Consider the following 15628-nt stretch of genomic DNA (forward strand, 5'->3'; position numbering starts at 1 on the left):
TTATCAGTATTAAGGCCAGAAGGGACCCTCACGGCCATCTAGTCTGACCTCCAGATATGTTCACATAAAACCATTCACGGAATAATTTGGAATAATGAACATATCAATTTTTTTTAAATCATTCAATTTGTGAGTAATTCACAAACAGAAAAAAGGGCAAACACACACACACACACAAAAACTTAGGCAGTGCCCTCTCAAGAGCACCAGGAAGCTTTACAAAGTCCTTTATAGTTCAAAGCAGCCTCTAATAACAATGACAGCAGAAAACTTACTAATGGGAATCACACATTAGTTACTAAAGTACAGGACCAGATCTTGAGCCCCCATTCCATCTCTTTGGAGCAGCACAAAGCAAGTGGAAAGCCAGCTTAATAGGCCAGTAGGGGATTTGCTCAGAGCAGAGGAATCCCTGGACAGTGCAGAACTGGCAGAAATGACTTTGTCATCCTCCTTCACAGGCCCTGCATAGGAGGAGTGTCTGGGATGCAGCCAGGGGAAGGTGAGTGGCTGGACCACTGCTGTGGCCCAGAGATCCCCAGCGGGCAGAAAGGCCAGTTGGGGGCAGTTACTAATCAGCATGATTTAGGAGAAGACTTGAGGCCCCGAGCGCTGATCTGGCCCCCACCAAGAGTGCCATGGGTGGAAATGCACCCCACAATAGTATGGGGCCGAAAAGTATGTTCTCAAAAGGAATGAGAAATACTTGTTGAGAGTGGAATCCTCTTAAGGAACAATTTCCAAAACCAGGAAGAATTTCTGGGTTTGCCAGCTGAAGTTTGCAGTAGGGACCATTGCCACTAACCTGGAGAAGCAATAGCAGAGGGTTTGGGTGGGGTTTTAACAGTTAGACCTAGGAATACTTTGTAGTTATGGGATAAACAGGTAATTAGGAAACAAGGGGTGTGCTCACAGATAGCAAAGCTGAGGAGCCACACAAAAGAGCAGGCAAAGGAAAGGATTTTGCCCTGTGAAAAATGTTTTCTCTGGAAAAGGATTGAAAAATTTATTTAATTTGCCTGACTTTATTTATGTGCGTGAGAGATAGGAGTATGATATAATATGGACTAAAGCTTGCAGGTGTACAAGGCAGAAAATATGGCAACAAGCAAAAAAACAGCCCAATAGCCAAAGTGCATGCGGTGCAGGCAGCCTGAGCGAATTTCACCCTGGCACAATCGACTGTGCTACTGGATACATCCTGCCAATGAGAACAGATGTGTGCTATTACCACAAAGGGTGTGTGTTTCCAAGAACATGGGCAGGGCTGGGACAAAATTATTATTAATTATTGACACAACAGTGATGCCTAAAGGCCCCAATCATGATCCAACAAGTGTGTATGCTGCCATCCCTAACAAGATCAAGCTGGTAGCGATTACTATGAGCAGGCTGCTCCTGAAAAAAGGAGCAGCAAACAGCATTGCACAAATTGTGCCATGGGTGATACTGTAACATGCAATAGAAGGAACTCCCTGGCACCATAAATATTTTGCAGTGCAACTCACCATGCAATGCTACCCAGCTTTCCCCCTCACCCATTATAACAGAATTTTCCCCTGTATAATTTAGTACAGACCAACATTAAAAAAAGAATTAATAATGTGATGGAGCAAAATTGCTTACATGTTTTATAAAATGTAATGCAATTTTTTAGCTAATTATGTTCAGTTGATTTTTCAAGTCCTCAGAAAATGCCATTGCAAAGTGTTGAGGCCTCAAAAAAAAGTTTTTCCAGCACTATGTTTTCGTCTTCCAAAATTTTGTATATTCAAAATGCTCATGGAGAAGTGCCTCAGCAGAAAGCTTGGGCAACTTCAGCTTGTGGAGAGAATACAGGGAGGGACAGAGCACAACAGTCACACACTCACTGACAATCAGAGCAGGTCAAAACTTTTTGCATGAAAAATTTGTCAAAAAATAGCCTCTCTTCTCAAAAAAAAAATTTTCAAAAAGAGTTGAAGTTACTGATTTTGTTTTTTTACAGTTTTTTTCTACCACACTTTAAAAAAAATCAAAATAATTTTTAAACCATTATCAACATTTTTCATTTACCAGACACCTAATTTTCAGTAAAAAGAAAAATCCCCTGGATTTTGGTAAATTGAACATGTTGACCACGATTTTGTTAGAAAGTTTCATTAAATATTGTTTAAAAATGGTTAAAATACCACGAAAAATTTAGTAAAAAAAATGGGAAATGGGTCCATTTTAAACCCTGCAAAATAGATACTTCAAAAGGTTGAAATCTTTCTCCTGTTTTTTGAACAGCTGTATTTGGAATGTTACATACCCAGACAAAATCTTTGTTAATTTTTACATGTGCTTTTTAAGGGAGCCAACTCTTTCGTACCTAAACATTAGACTTCCAAAAACATACAAGTACAGAAGTTTCTAGTTAAGGTTGTCTACCTAGAGGTAAAATCCTGGTCCCACTAAAGTCAATGGCAAAATTCCCAGAGACTTCAATTTTGTCTGCATTTCACCCTTGATTCCCATTCAGTTACAGTTTCAACAATTAAAAATACGATGCCTACAAAATCACAGTGCAGCCATTTACACCTGGTCAGAGTCAGTCACAGTGGACTTGTAATGCTACCAATTCACAATGGAGATGTTTTACATCCACTTTGCACAGGTGTACGTAAGTCACAAGGCAGTGAAGAATCCTTCCTACTCCTTAACAGCCTTAAGACTCCATAATAACCCCAACAAATGCACCCCAACATAAATAACCCCAACATCGATCAGGTCTTGGGGCCTGATTCTCCATGTGATTATATCAGTTTTACACCAGTGCTACAGTACTGAAATCAGTGGAGGTACAGTCAGGTGAAACTGATGTAACCGAATGGAGAATCAGACCCATTGCCTCTTTTGAGACGCTAACAGGGTCTTTAGACTGAGCAGAAATTGCCAGTATAAAGTATCCTGGGTCAAATTCAGAAGTCTTCACTTAGCCCAGTACTCAAAACTTTTTTCTCCTCTTTATCTGAAGGCCTGATCAAGTATTTCAGGATTTGGCGTAGTTTGTGTGTGGGTTGTGCACCGGAGCAAAGATTCTCTGAAGAAATCGCAGCCACTGAGTTGTGATTTAGTTGCAGTCAAAATGGATCCAGCTTTTCTTCTGTTTAAACTTTATTATCTTTGCCAAACTCTATCTCATGTCCTTTTATAAGCTGAATTTAGTTAAGATATCTATTGTGCTAGGGAATATTTAAGGTAAAAATACATGTTAGCACTGTAAGAGCTATATACTTTCTGACAGTACTCTTTACCCTCTCTTCACTCAAGCAAATCAGTGGGAATTTTGCCTGATTGAGCATAGATAAGGAACGCTGAATCCAGCCAAACATTTGCAAGCAAGACTGATGGCTTCCAAACAAAGGGTACTCCGCCATCTAGTGGCAAAGATGTTTCAACATTAACGAAACTTGCTTTAAAAAAATCAAAGTGAAATCTTTGCACATATGACTCATTGTGGTTCATTTCTCAAAACTAATTATAGTGAAGCAGCAATATTATACTGGTGATGGACACAGTATAAAAACCTAGCGAAATGGAATATAAATAGGTAGCCTTGCTGACAGTACGAGGTGGAAACAGGAATCACACAGCAAGAAAACTACTACATGCATTGGATTGAGATGCGTTGCCAATTTTTATCTCTGAGTCCATAGCCCACATTAATTTTCTGGCCACAGTCATGTCTCTTTTTGTAGTGTGGTGCCAGGCTGTCCCAATGAGAGGATCATGGAGCACATCTTCAGAGAACCAAAGACTAGCCATTTTGTTTTTCACATAAACGTTCCCTTTCCATCATTTTGTTTAAAAGAAGCAGACCATATGCCCAATGATAACAGAATTTAATTTAGAAGCAAATAAGTAGAACTAAAGGAGAAACCATGGTATCTAAGAATGGTCAAATAAAATAAAGGGATAATCAACAACAAACCACCTGGTCTAGGTTTTCAATACACTATGAACTGTGACTGATCATTTCAAGGCACAAGGCATGTTTGTTTGGCCTGTTTGGGAGTGATTTTATATTACGGATTGGAGATTCTGTTAAAGCCTGATCCTGTGAGAAGCCAAGTACCTCACTCCCATTGACTTCAAAGAGAAATGAAGGTGCTCAGGACCTTGCAGGATCAGGCCTTTGTTTTGTCATTTATCAGTTTGAATTGGTGTAAGGCACCAAGAGGGCCTGATTCTCTGCTCCATTACACCAGTTTTATAGTGGTGCCACTCCAATGAAAACACCGGGGTTGCACTAGCATAAAACCAATGGAACAGAGTGGAGCGTCAGATCCAGTTATTTTTTATGTAACACACCCCCTTTTTCTATCTTAAGAAGATTCAAACTGCTCTTTTCACACAATTGTAGTTTGAAAGAGAAAAAAAAAGTGACTGAACAAAATCCATTATTTCCCTGCCTTCTCAACACCTTTGGTCATTTCACATGGCCTCACCGACACTGAAATGCAATGTGTTCATGCCACGGACACATGCAGTGGCAGGCAATGTGAAAAGCTGAGTATTAAGGAAACATCCCTACGAAATTAAAACTTGTCTACAACAACTTCATGATCATAATTGAAGGGAACAAAAGAAACTCATTCTTACCGGCTCTCAACTGCTGCTTGAAACTCCTGCTGACTAATGACCTCTCTCTGCAACCTGTCAATTTTTCTGAGAAATACAGAAAAAGGGATCAGACCCCATGATGTTCAGAAAACATGTTATCCTGCATATTGAAAACAAGTGAGCCCTAGATTAGTGAAAGGACACAGCTAGAAGATCATTTTGGCCCATTCCAAGGTTTCTTCTATGTCATCTACCTTGTGCAATAAGGGGCAAACCTTGCCTCTTCTTCCACAAGTGTACAAGGCCCTGCCACAGGAGAAGTGGTCTGGCTGCACTGTGCAAAAATGGGGCATGACTTGAGGAGTCCATCTTTCAGGGGGTTCCTTTATGCACAGCTGCTACACAGAGAGGAGCAGACAGTGGGTCAGTTGGCAAGTGAAAAGAACCAGTGAATTTGCTGATTCCTGAATCCATTGGTCAGGGAGGGTGCAGGCACCAGGAAGACTACTCCCCATGTGAGGCTGTATGGGAGAATTCCTATTTCCTTTGCCCCTCAGCTCTCAAGGAATTCCCCAGTGCATAATCAGACTAGTCCGACTTTGCTGGAGACAGGATTTAGGGCAATGACTACTTTTCATGTATAGTTGAGGTAGTCAGTTATTTTTTTGTCAAGGTCCAAATTTCATGGTCAAGGTATAGTCAAGGGTCAGACGCCACAGGAAAAACCCCCAACAATAATGATAATAATAAGTAAATAAAAAGATTTGGGGGTTCAAAAGCATCTGGCTATCTGGATTTGGCCCGCAGTCTGTCTATTGATTACCCGAGTATATGGCATATCAGTTGCAAACCTTCAATGACTTGCATCTTAACAGAACACACCAGTGAATCATTTAAAAGGCGCACTGTCAAGAGTTACAGGCTAAACTGTGATTTTAACGGTCTGTCTATGACTGAACACAAATCCATCAGCTCCCTCAAAACTCAAGGGCTGTAACACTGAGAGAGTCCCAGTTTCTAGCTGAGCTCCTGCAGCAATAAATGCAGGGCCTGCGATCTATTTGTAGCTGTTGGCAAATCCCGAGGGACACCACAGCCTCACGTAGCTAAGGAGAGAGTGGGCATAGTTGGCTTTCCAGCACCCTCCTTGCCCCTAGGGGCCACCAGCACAAGTTCTAGCAGCCTGAGGGAGTAATGGGGAAAGCTCTTCAGAACACAGAGCACTCCAGCCACGCACCCTACAGCCGGGGTGCCAGGAGTCGGTGATGCATAGCCAGCTACCCCAGTTCTACACCACCCAGGGGTTCACCTCCATAAGGAGCATCCCCAACTGGCATTTAAGCCACCTTTCTGTCATCTTTACACTGCAGGAGCAGGCAACAGTGACAAAGCGGGGCTGAGGATCTGGCACTTCAGGTTTGCCTGCTCTCATGGAGACTGAGGGCACTCTGCACTTTGCAGGGTCAGGCCCTATGGAACAACTCTCACTACGAGGCAGAAAGGTCTACCAAATATATGTTTTAATGAAATAAACTAAGAGTGGTCATTTCTTCACAATCACTCACACTTCTCTGAAAAGGAGGTCGGTGATGATGCCACCTTCTCAATAATATAGAGGCTAGCGAGGGGTCATTGACTTTTAATGAGATCTTGATTAACATCTGGAACCCTTGCTAAGGCTCCAGGCCTGCAAAGGGATCTTATCTGTACAGAACCTCACTGGAGAGTCCAACTGATATCAACCTATTCAACAACAATGGAACTCTGCAGGGGGATCCACACAGTTCCACCCCACCGCAGGATCAGGGCCTAAAACACTGTCGCTTGTAAAAACTCCTTTTCTTTCATTCTAAATTTGTATTTCCAGTGTTCGTGGATTCTCTCTATTTTAGCACCTTCAATAGTTCTAGCTCACAATCTGTCATAAACAGAACAAGAAAAAATTTCATCAGACACTTACTGGAACGTGGCCAAGAGTGAAAGGAAATCAGATTGAAACAAATTTGCCAACTTTGCCTCAACTGCAGTCAGAGTGGAAGCTGGACTGATGCTCCCTTCACGATGAAATCTACAAAGGATGCAATTTAAAAGCAAGGATTAATACAGATATCACACATACCTTCTCTATTCTATTGATATTCTTGTGCTGCAGCTAGAGCTGGTCAAGAGATTTCTGACAGAACAGTGTTCCACTCAAAAATCCAGATTCAATGGAACTAAAATGTTCGCTGACTAGCTGGCTCCCAGCTCTGGAAGGTGCCGAGAGAGAATAAACATGGAACAACACAGTGCCATAACTACAATCACTTTCCAAAGTATAACCATGCTTTTGAAAATAATGTACTAGCCCGCACCTCTCCACACACACGTTATGGCTAGACGGTTTGGTCTGTGCTATTGTTCAGAAACTCGCTGCAGATATGAATTACTACAAACGCACCCTTGGTGTGTTTTATAATAACTCCATTCAACAGCTTACAGGCTGCCATGACTAGGATACCATCAGCGACAGACCACCGATGGATGGTCTGTTGGAATGTTATTTCTAGATGTTAGTTGGAGAGGTAGAAGATAAGATACTCCTCTGTGCTCAGGCATTCCTGCACACCCGCGGGTTCTCTAAATCATGCTAATATCATTTTAGTGATGGCCTTCTGCAGCTTGCATGACTGAGGAACAGAAAGCAAGACAACAATTACAAAAGTTATACACGACAATCATGTTTTAAGAGAAAAATATTAAGGCCAAATCCTGGCCTTACTATGATGATGTGCATTCTTGGGCAGATGAGTGATGATGGCTAAGCAAAGAGCCCTGAAGTCATTATGCTAAAGCAGAGCAAAATGGGATTAGTACAATGGGCTTAAACCAAACCCCACTGACATCAGAGAGAGTTTTTCCCATTTACTTCCATGGGCTTTGGATCAGCCCAGGGTGCTCAGCTACGCCCCCTCCTGCTGTTCCAAAGCAGAGCCATGTGCACTTCTCTCAATGCCCGCTGACAGGGTGTGCACGTGTGCAAGGGCTCAGGCTTTGTGCCATGCTCCCATTCGAGTAGACCACACCACTTTAGGGCTATGGAGTGCCTCCAGATATGTCAGCCAACTCCTTCAACTGCTCACGGAAATACTAGGTGTCTTCTGTCCTGCTCCTGCACAGGTGAGAATAGGATCACCAGTCCTCTTCCCCAACCCAGTGTTCCAACACAACAAGACACATCAGAATTTTGCTCTGAGCAACAGAACATGACAGTACCTTTCTAAGAATTTATACAAACTTCAGATGAATCTGATGCAAGGACCAAAGGTCCAAGTGTTCGTAACCAATGAGAAGAGTAATAGCTCCACATATGAAAAAATACAAAATAAAATCTGAATTAACTATGGTAGCTCCTTCCTAGGGGTCTCCAACACACCTTGTCTTATTTGTTTATATTTTAGCTTGTTACATCTCTGGGCCACAGCATCGAGCATATTATTGGTGCTTAGCAAATAACGAACAACAGTAATGACAGCACTGGCCACATTATTTTGTTGTAAATAAATGGCATTGAAGACCTTTTAAAAATATGAAGATTTGAAAAGGAAAATGGTATTATCTATTTCTGAAAAATAAACATCATTTCTATGGATTAAATATTTCATTAAATAGGATCATGAAATAATTTATTTACTCCTGGACTGTTACTTTTCTGTTCACATTTTGTTAATGTTCAGCTGAATTTTGTGACAGTCTTTAAAGTTCTTCTGGTACTGAAACTCCCACAGCAGAGGGCAGGAGAACAGCACAGAGGAAGTATGGCTCAGACTGAAAAGGGAGTCTCTCCAAAGACAAAATGGATAGTTTTATTGTTTGTTAACAGGGTTATTTCAGGTTACTTATCTTGTCATGGAGGCAGATTCAGTCTTTAGAGGCCCGATCTAGTAGTAGTTATCTCCAGCTTTCTAAGTCATGCAAGCTGCGGAAGGCCATGGCTTATGGCTCTGTACCAAGCCACTTATTCAGGGGAAAAGTCATCCTGCTTCAGAAGGCCAATGTTAAAATAAACTTGTGCTTGCTTGAGAACTGCTCTGGGGAAAATGAGCCCAAGCAAATTTGCACATCTCCCACTGTGGTACAATATTCCCTAATGGTCTATATTCCACTACCCCTACTCCAAATGGGAACCAGGCAGCACATGAAAATTTCTATGGGCCAAGGTTCAGAATAACCTCTAGCCCTCAGTGGTGCACAAGATGAGGAACGTGCATTGTCCTGATTTAAGGGACTTTTTAAAAAAAAAACACAAATCAACAAAAACCTTTGCATTGAGGAGAACTTTCCCACTTACCAGAAGGGAGAGGTTCTCTTTTAGGGATGTGGAGGGAAAGGGGAGCCCTGCCCTAATTCCATCTGCCATTTTTCCAGGAGCATTGTAGGGAGAGAGGGTACAGTGTAGGCTTGATGAGCCCCACTGGATGACAGAAACAATGCTGTCGGCCAGAAATGCAACATATTAGACTTTTAACTCTTTCCTGGTTGTCATTGTTAGTTGGGCAAGAAAGCCTCCACTTCACAAAGCACTCCATGAAAATTAGGTGCAGCCTCCACAGATGCAGAGCATAGGAGGCCCAAGGAAATCACAGAGGCAGCTTTCAACTGGATAAGGGGCCGTTAGATTGTATTATCACTTCTCTCTCTGGTCTGAGTCACTGGGCTTCCTTCTACCTTGGGAAATTGGGTGCAGCTCTACCAAGCCATATAATCAGAGAAAGCAATGATAAATAAGCAACGACTTCATACGAACTTATGCTTGGGATTAGAGAGAATTTTGCGTGTGATCCCTCTGTCACTACGATCCTGGAAGTTCCTTAAAAGATCCAAATAATTGATCCCAGTTTGGCTGTTTTCAAGACCACATCTTGCCAGGAAAAGGTTAAAATGCTCCTTTTTGAGATGCATGCCAAATTTTTGTAGGATTGACAAGAAGGATTCTTTTCCCACCTTCCAAAGAAAGAAAGAAAGAAAGAAAGAAGCAAATCAGACTTCACTTTATTTAAATAAAACTTTAATATGCAGAATGTCACTGATGAGCTTTCTCATTACTTATTCTGTTGCATGATCACTGTATTTATTCAGTGTTCAAGGGCTACATTCAGCCACCTTACTTATAATGGGCAAAAATCCCAACTCCACTGAAGTCAATGGCAACGTTCATATTGGCTTCGGTGGAGCCAGGGTTTTATCCAATGAACAGTACTTTACTCCATGAGCAGTCCCATTGATAGGAGTTCTCCCCTCCACTGTGGCTCTTTTATCCTGCTGTGGATCAAGCCCTGGAGCAGGCTTAGCTTAAGGCCTATCTGCAAGCCCCAGCATTGGTGGCATGTCAGGAATGCACTGAGTAACCATTATTTAATAAATCTTCATATAGTTTATTATAGGTCTGGCTACAAGCATTGTCTTTGGTGCAAGGAAAAACTGACCTGGGGTAAGTGATTGGTCCTTTGTGATGAGGAATAACCTGAATCTTGTTGTGATTTTTGGTCTTAAAGGCCATCTACCACAGAGATGTGCTCCCCTGGGTGGCAAGATAAGCTGGAATGTCCGAGGGGACTGTCTGGGACCCCGTTTAAGGCTGTTAATGTGCCTGAACAGTTTGTACTCGGTGCAGTTGATTGGTTGTGAATTCTGAACTTACATTTCACCAATTTGGAGTTTGTGCCCTAGTTTTTAAAAGTCTGCCCTGAGTTGGAACTTATACTCTTGGGCCACCATTGGGAACTTAATAAAAAAAGTGTCAAGAAAGAAAGTATAATGAAGAGAGATTGCAAACACTTGGGGCTTGTTTGTTTGGTCCTCTCCTTTATACATAATCAGTCTTGCTAAACTGCTTGCCTTGGTCCTGATTTTCTAAATGTTTGGAATAAACACTTGCTACTCAAATTGTTAGTGCCTATTAATATAAAAGGGACCATTTTCTTATTAGAAGCATCACATCCGCCAAAGCTATGGATATAAACAATATTAATGGATAAATTTTCCAGCAATTCAGCAACAAATGTGGAGATTATTGCTATACTGATAAACACAAAGGACCAAATAATGCTCTTCTCGCTTATCTAAGTAACCCTACTGAGTAATACCAGCTGGCTGGTTACTGTATTGGAGTTTGGATTCAACAGTCCTTGCTTCACATCTCATTATAGCCCACACAATGCCTCCAGATCATTTGCTGTGGGCGCTTCCCCATTTAGAATAGATTCACAGACTAAAAAGCATTTTACCTTGCCTGTTTTTTGTGGGTCATGTTTTTCAAATTCTTCTTTCATATTTCTAAATCCTTCTCTGAATTTATCTTTCAGCCACCTTTCTATGTCAAGTGAAGCTCTGCGTTCCCACTCTGCTTTTGAGATTTCTCTGCTTTGCCCTTCAGTTGTGATATAGAAAGAAAAATTTAAAAATTATTTATTTAATATAAACAAAAAGAAGACAGGCAATATGGTGAGAAAAATAATACGAGTCTAATGCACTGAAACTGTATAGTACTGAAGGAGTCAAAGGATGGGAAGACAGCAGTAACTCTCCATGATCTAGTTACTGATAAGCCCTAACAGTGGTGAAACAGCCATCTTTCTTCAATCAGTCATGCCTTCTGTTAGTTAGAGCACAGCCCAAGACTCAGTTTCCAGGTACTTTTTTTATCCAATTAAACTTAAAGACATCACTTCTCTGCATCCTGTACAACTCCTTTGTTGCTTTCTTCGCAAAGTATTTCTTGGGTGTAAATTTAACCAGGATCAAATTTGCAAATGACACAAAATTTTGAGGGGTAACAAACACACAGGAGGAGTGAACTAAACTGCAAAGTGAGATGGAAAGATTAGAGCAGTGGGGGCTGCAGGGAACAAGCAGAGACCTACATCTGGTTGCATTTAAGTGAAATTATTTTCATCTTGTCTCCAGTAGAGTGAATATGCGGAATCATAACCAGACAGTAAGGAGGGGAGGTGTCCTAAAAAAGGATCTCAAGAAGTGGTGTACAGAATGAAAAAGTTTGATGACACCTGTTCTACAGTGCAAGCCAGCATCAGTGCAAGCTTCCGCACACTGCACCACCAATGTGCTTTAACCCTGACTTTGAGGGACCACCCTGAGATGTAAGAGAACAATTCCTCCTCCACAGCCATTCAGTCTCTGCTCATTGGGGAAATTCAAGGCAGAGCCTTCATACACCAAGCCACACATCTGTATGCATTTCTGAAACTGAACGCAGAGAGCATTAGGCTCCCCAGGTCTACCCTTAAGCTAGAAGGTTGGACCCTATGACAGAGACTTACATTACAGGTACTCTCACTGCAGGTTTGTTTGCTGTATTTGTAATATATTTGCTAACGTATGTGTTACTTGATCAACTGTCAGACCTGTTCATGATTACATTGTCCTCTTGTGAGTATTGTATAAAGAGAATAAAAGCCTTACAGATATTTGTAACAAAGGTTTTTCTTTAACTCAAGTAGTAGATGCCTATGTTTTTGGAACCAAAAGTCCTTGATGATTCTATCTCTGATGTTGCAGACAGGCAATGAGCAGGTAACCATGGTGTCTGTGCATAGGTAACATCATATAGTGCAGGGTATTTAAGTAACATTGACACAAAGAAGAAAAACTCCAAGAACCTAGGAAAGGCAACCAGCATAATCAACTATAAGCATTCTATAGACAATACTTGGAGGATCTAAATTACTTGTTGTGTTTAGATGCTATTCTGATAAGTACTATAGAAAAACCTCAGATAGAGAGAGTGGTGGAGAATGGTAACAGTAAACAACAAATGCGGTGGAAGATTTGTGATGTGGATACTTAGTCCAATAATAGCTGAACTAAAACCACAACATTCATTTCACAGAGGCTATCAGACAGCCAACAGACAGAGAGTAACTATTTTAAGACTTGACTACTTCTGAGCCAGTTGTCTAGAGGTGTATCCATAACCTATCCCACAAGTGATTCACTTTCCATGACCCTTTTTTTCTGATTGCCATGAAGGTTACTGAAAGCTATGGATTCAATTAACCAATATATATATATTTTTTTACCAGAAGCTTTAGCATTGTTTGAAGATCCATTTTGGAGCTCAGCTCCTAGTTTTTTAAGTAGCATATCTCCTTTCAGAACCCCTGTTCCTTCTGTGTCATACCTGCAAAGAGCAAGAGGAGAAAGTCATTATCAGATTTAGCTTCCTTTCTTAGAGAATAGTTCATGCTTCCTCTGCATTTGTCACCTTCCTGTGAACATCAAGCACTGACAAAATGTCAGCAGAGTCAACCCAATGGACCAGGTTTTTCCAACAAACCAAAATTGAACAAGAGAGAGAACACTCCCAGCTATCCCCATAATATTAGATAAAATAGAGGCAGTGGTACCTAGTGGTAAGCACATTAGCCTTCTATTGTAATATATAAAAGAATAAAATCAATAGGCCAAATCCTGAGTCCTCAACTGACCCCCATTCCTCTGCTTCCACTGCGAGCATGGAGCAGCAGATGGGCTCTGCACCTCATGTTCAGGTGTCATGATTTGACCTAATACCATATACTCCCAATTATCTGAAACCCTATTATCTGCATTATCACTCACTCCCATGACGGCAAGGCTGCAAAGGGACACCAATGTGGTCACAGGGCCAGTGACACCCAATCCTGGCAGGCACAAGGGGCAAGGAAGGCTGCAGTCCTGGAAGGGCAAAGCAGAGTCCTCAGCAGGGAGGGCAGCACAGGAAGCCCTTGGCAGCCCCGCTGTCACAGGAGTGAGTGAGCAGGTCCACGACTGCAGAGGGCTCCCTGCACTGCCCTTTCGATTAGCCAGACTCCCAATTATCTGAATAAAATCTGTGTTCCCCAGGCTATTTGGATAATTGGGAGCATGCTGTTATAACAATACTTGCACTTACATAGCCCCTTCCATCCAAGGATCTCATAGCACTTTACAAACACTGATAATTCTATAAATCAGGTTTATAATGGAAACTACAGTATGAATGATCCTTCCTTGTAGAAGACCTGCTGTTATAACTATAGCGAACTACTGAAAATTAATGTGACCAGTATTTCTATGGAAAGCATCACCAGTTAAGAAACTTTGGTGTTTGCCTATTGGATGCGCTAACTGGTTACCACATACCGGAGCAGACCCTGTTCTGCAGCTACTTTATGTGTGGAACTCCCATTGGCTTCACTTAGAGTTCTGTGTGCAGAGCAGCTGCAGATTAGGGCCCATGAGTGGTCAGTGAAGTCCTCTACCCTGTGCCTGGACTAAACATCTTCCCTGGCTAATATGACAGATGAAAGTGGCTATTTGTATATCTTACACTGTCCAGGTTCTCTCCATTTACCTTGTCCTCCCTTTATCTGGCCCCACACCAGCATCACACACACATACCCTCACAAGTCCACCATCTAACACCAGAGGGGTGCTCTTTATTTTTTTAAAATGGGAATGAGAATATTATCTAAAACTTGAATCAGATATTACCTTCTCCAAAGCTTTTCAAACTCCTCATTTCCAATGTGAAAACCTAGTTTGTTAAGTATGTTCTTAAACTCAGGCATCAGAATCCTGATGTCATCATCTGGGTTCTTCTCGGGCATCAGATCAGCAATATTCAGGGACCTATTTTCCAACAGAAGACAATATGATCCTTGCCTTATGAAACTTACCCTATGCCTGCTACACAGAAATACCTCATTCTCTTACAAAGACAGAATTATTACATTTTGATTTAAAAGAAAAAAAATAAATAAATCCCGCTATATACTTGGGGGTTTCTCTACAGTTGCGTCATCCCTTAGCAGTGGAAAAGAATCAAGAAGGTAGGTTTGGTTTGGGTTTTTTTAATATGGTCCACTTTGTAAAAGGATGCTTCCCCCTCCCTCCTGATCCCATTATAAGACTTGGATGCTGCCAGGGTCAAGCCTGATAAATCCTGAACCTTTTACTAATGAGAGCATTTAACATTAGAAGAAACACATCAAGGGATGTGGTAAATTCTCCATCACTTGGAATCTTTAAATCAAGATTAGGTGGCTTTCTAAAAGATATACTCTTGTTCAGCCACAAATGGTTGGGTTTAATCACTGGGGAAAGTTTCTGGGATCAGTGTTACACAGGAGGTCAGACTAGATGATCACAATGGTCCCTTCTGGCCATAAAAATCTATGATTGCTGCAGAAGTGCTTATACCTTTGTTTTGCTTTTTCTTTTAGTTGTGCATGCACCTGTGATGCAGTCATCATGATTCTGTCCCCCCGTCTGTGGTTGATGGGATCAAGCCAGGCTGGAGCCCCAGAAGTAGCAGGATCACGAATGGCTGCATATAACTCTTCAAACTTGATAATGGCTTTGTCCTGTAGTTTAAGCCTGTTATAATGCAGGATTGTGAATGTTTGTTTTCAGTTTGCATTCTCTTCAGTGACATAAAAGAGAGAGAGATCACTTACTGATGGAGGAGCAGACCATACAAACCAAACCTCTTCCTTTCAACACTTCTTTCCTCCACTACCTCAGCTCACATACAAAGGAGAAAGCCATTAAGTGGTAATGACATATATATTAATACTTGCATTAAATGCATGAAAATGTGTTGGTATTAACTCCATTAACATTCAACTAGTGATTAACTATGGCTGAGCTGCATGCAACACAACAGTGGAGCCTGGGGACATCTCAAAGTTGGCTGGCAAAAGATCGTATTGTATATGACTCAAAACTGCAGATGCAGAGCCTATCCAGCCTAGTCTGAGGAGTTCCCACTGCCCTATGATTAAATGCATCACCACCACCAGAGTAAGATTTTATTCTTTGACAGATGTCTTCAAGTTGCAGCTAATCCCCAGGTTGCCAGGCAGCAAGCACATCCCAACTGCCACCCCAGCAGCTGTAATCAGCTTGCCCTTCCCTGCACAGGCCATAGGAAGTTCCACATCAAGGAGTTCAACAGACAGTAGCCTCATGGTGCCTGCCATGCTCTCTGCCCTACATAAACCCAGGAGGCATTCCAGGA

The 15628-nt window shown here is 41.6% G+C and overlaps 1 protein-coding gene across 10 annotated transcripts in view; it reads right to left on the reverse strand.

Moving 5' to 3' along the window:
- Positions 1 to 15628, reverse strand: part of LOC123371611 (EF-hand calcium-binding domain-containing protein 6-like) — a 103403-nt gene that overhangs the window by 64504 nt on the left and 23271 nt on the right. For all 10 annotated transcript variants that reach the window (XM_045019380.1, XM_045019374.1, XM_045019382.1 and 7 more), the window contains 7 exons: positions 14809 to 14985; positions 14101 to 14238; positions 12666 to 12766; positions 10854 to 10996; positions 9374 to 9570; positions 6548 to 6655; positions 4627 to 4692 (listed from right to left, as the gene is read on the reverse strand). In XM_045019380.1, coding sequence (XP_044875315.1) covers positions 4627 to 4692; positions 6548 to 6655; positions 9374 to 9570; positions 10854 to 10996; positions 12666 to 12766; positions 14101 to 14238; positions 14809 to 14985 — 930 coding nt within the window. The remainder of the gene's footprint in view (positions 1 to 4626; positions 4693 to 6547; positions 6656 to 9373; positions 9571 to 10853; positions 10997 to 12665; positions 12767 to 14100; positions 14239 to 14808; positions 14986 to 15628) is intronic.

This window comes from Mauremys mutica, chromosome 5 (genome assembly GCF_020497125.1).
Source record: "Mauremys mutica isolate MM-2020 ecotype Southern chromosome 5, ASM2049712v1, whole genome shotgun sequence".
In the NCBI taxonomy this organism is placed as follows: Eukaryota; Metazoa; Chordata; order Testudines; family Geoemydidae; genus Mauremys; species Mauremys mutica.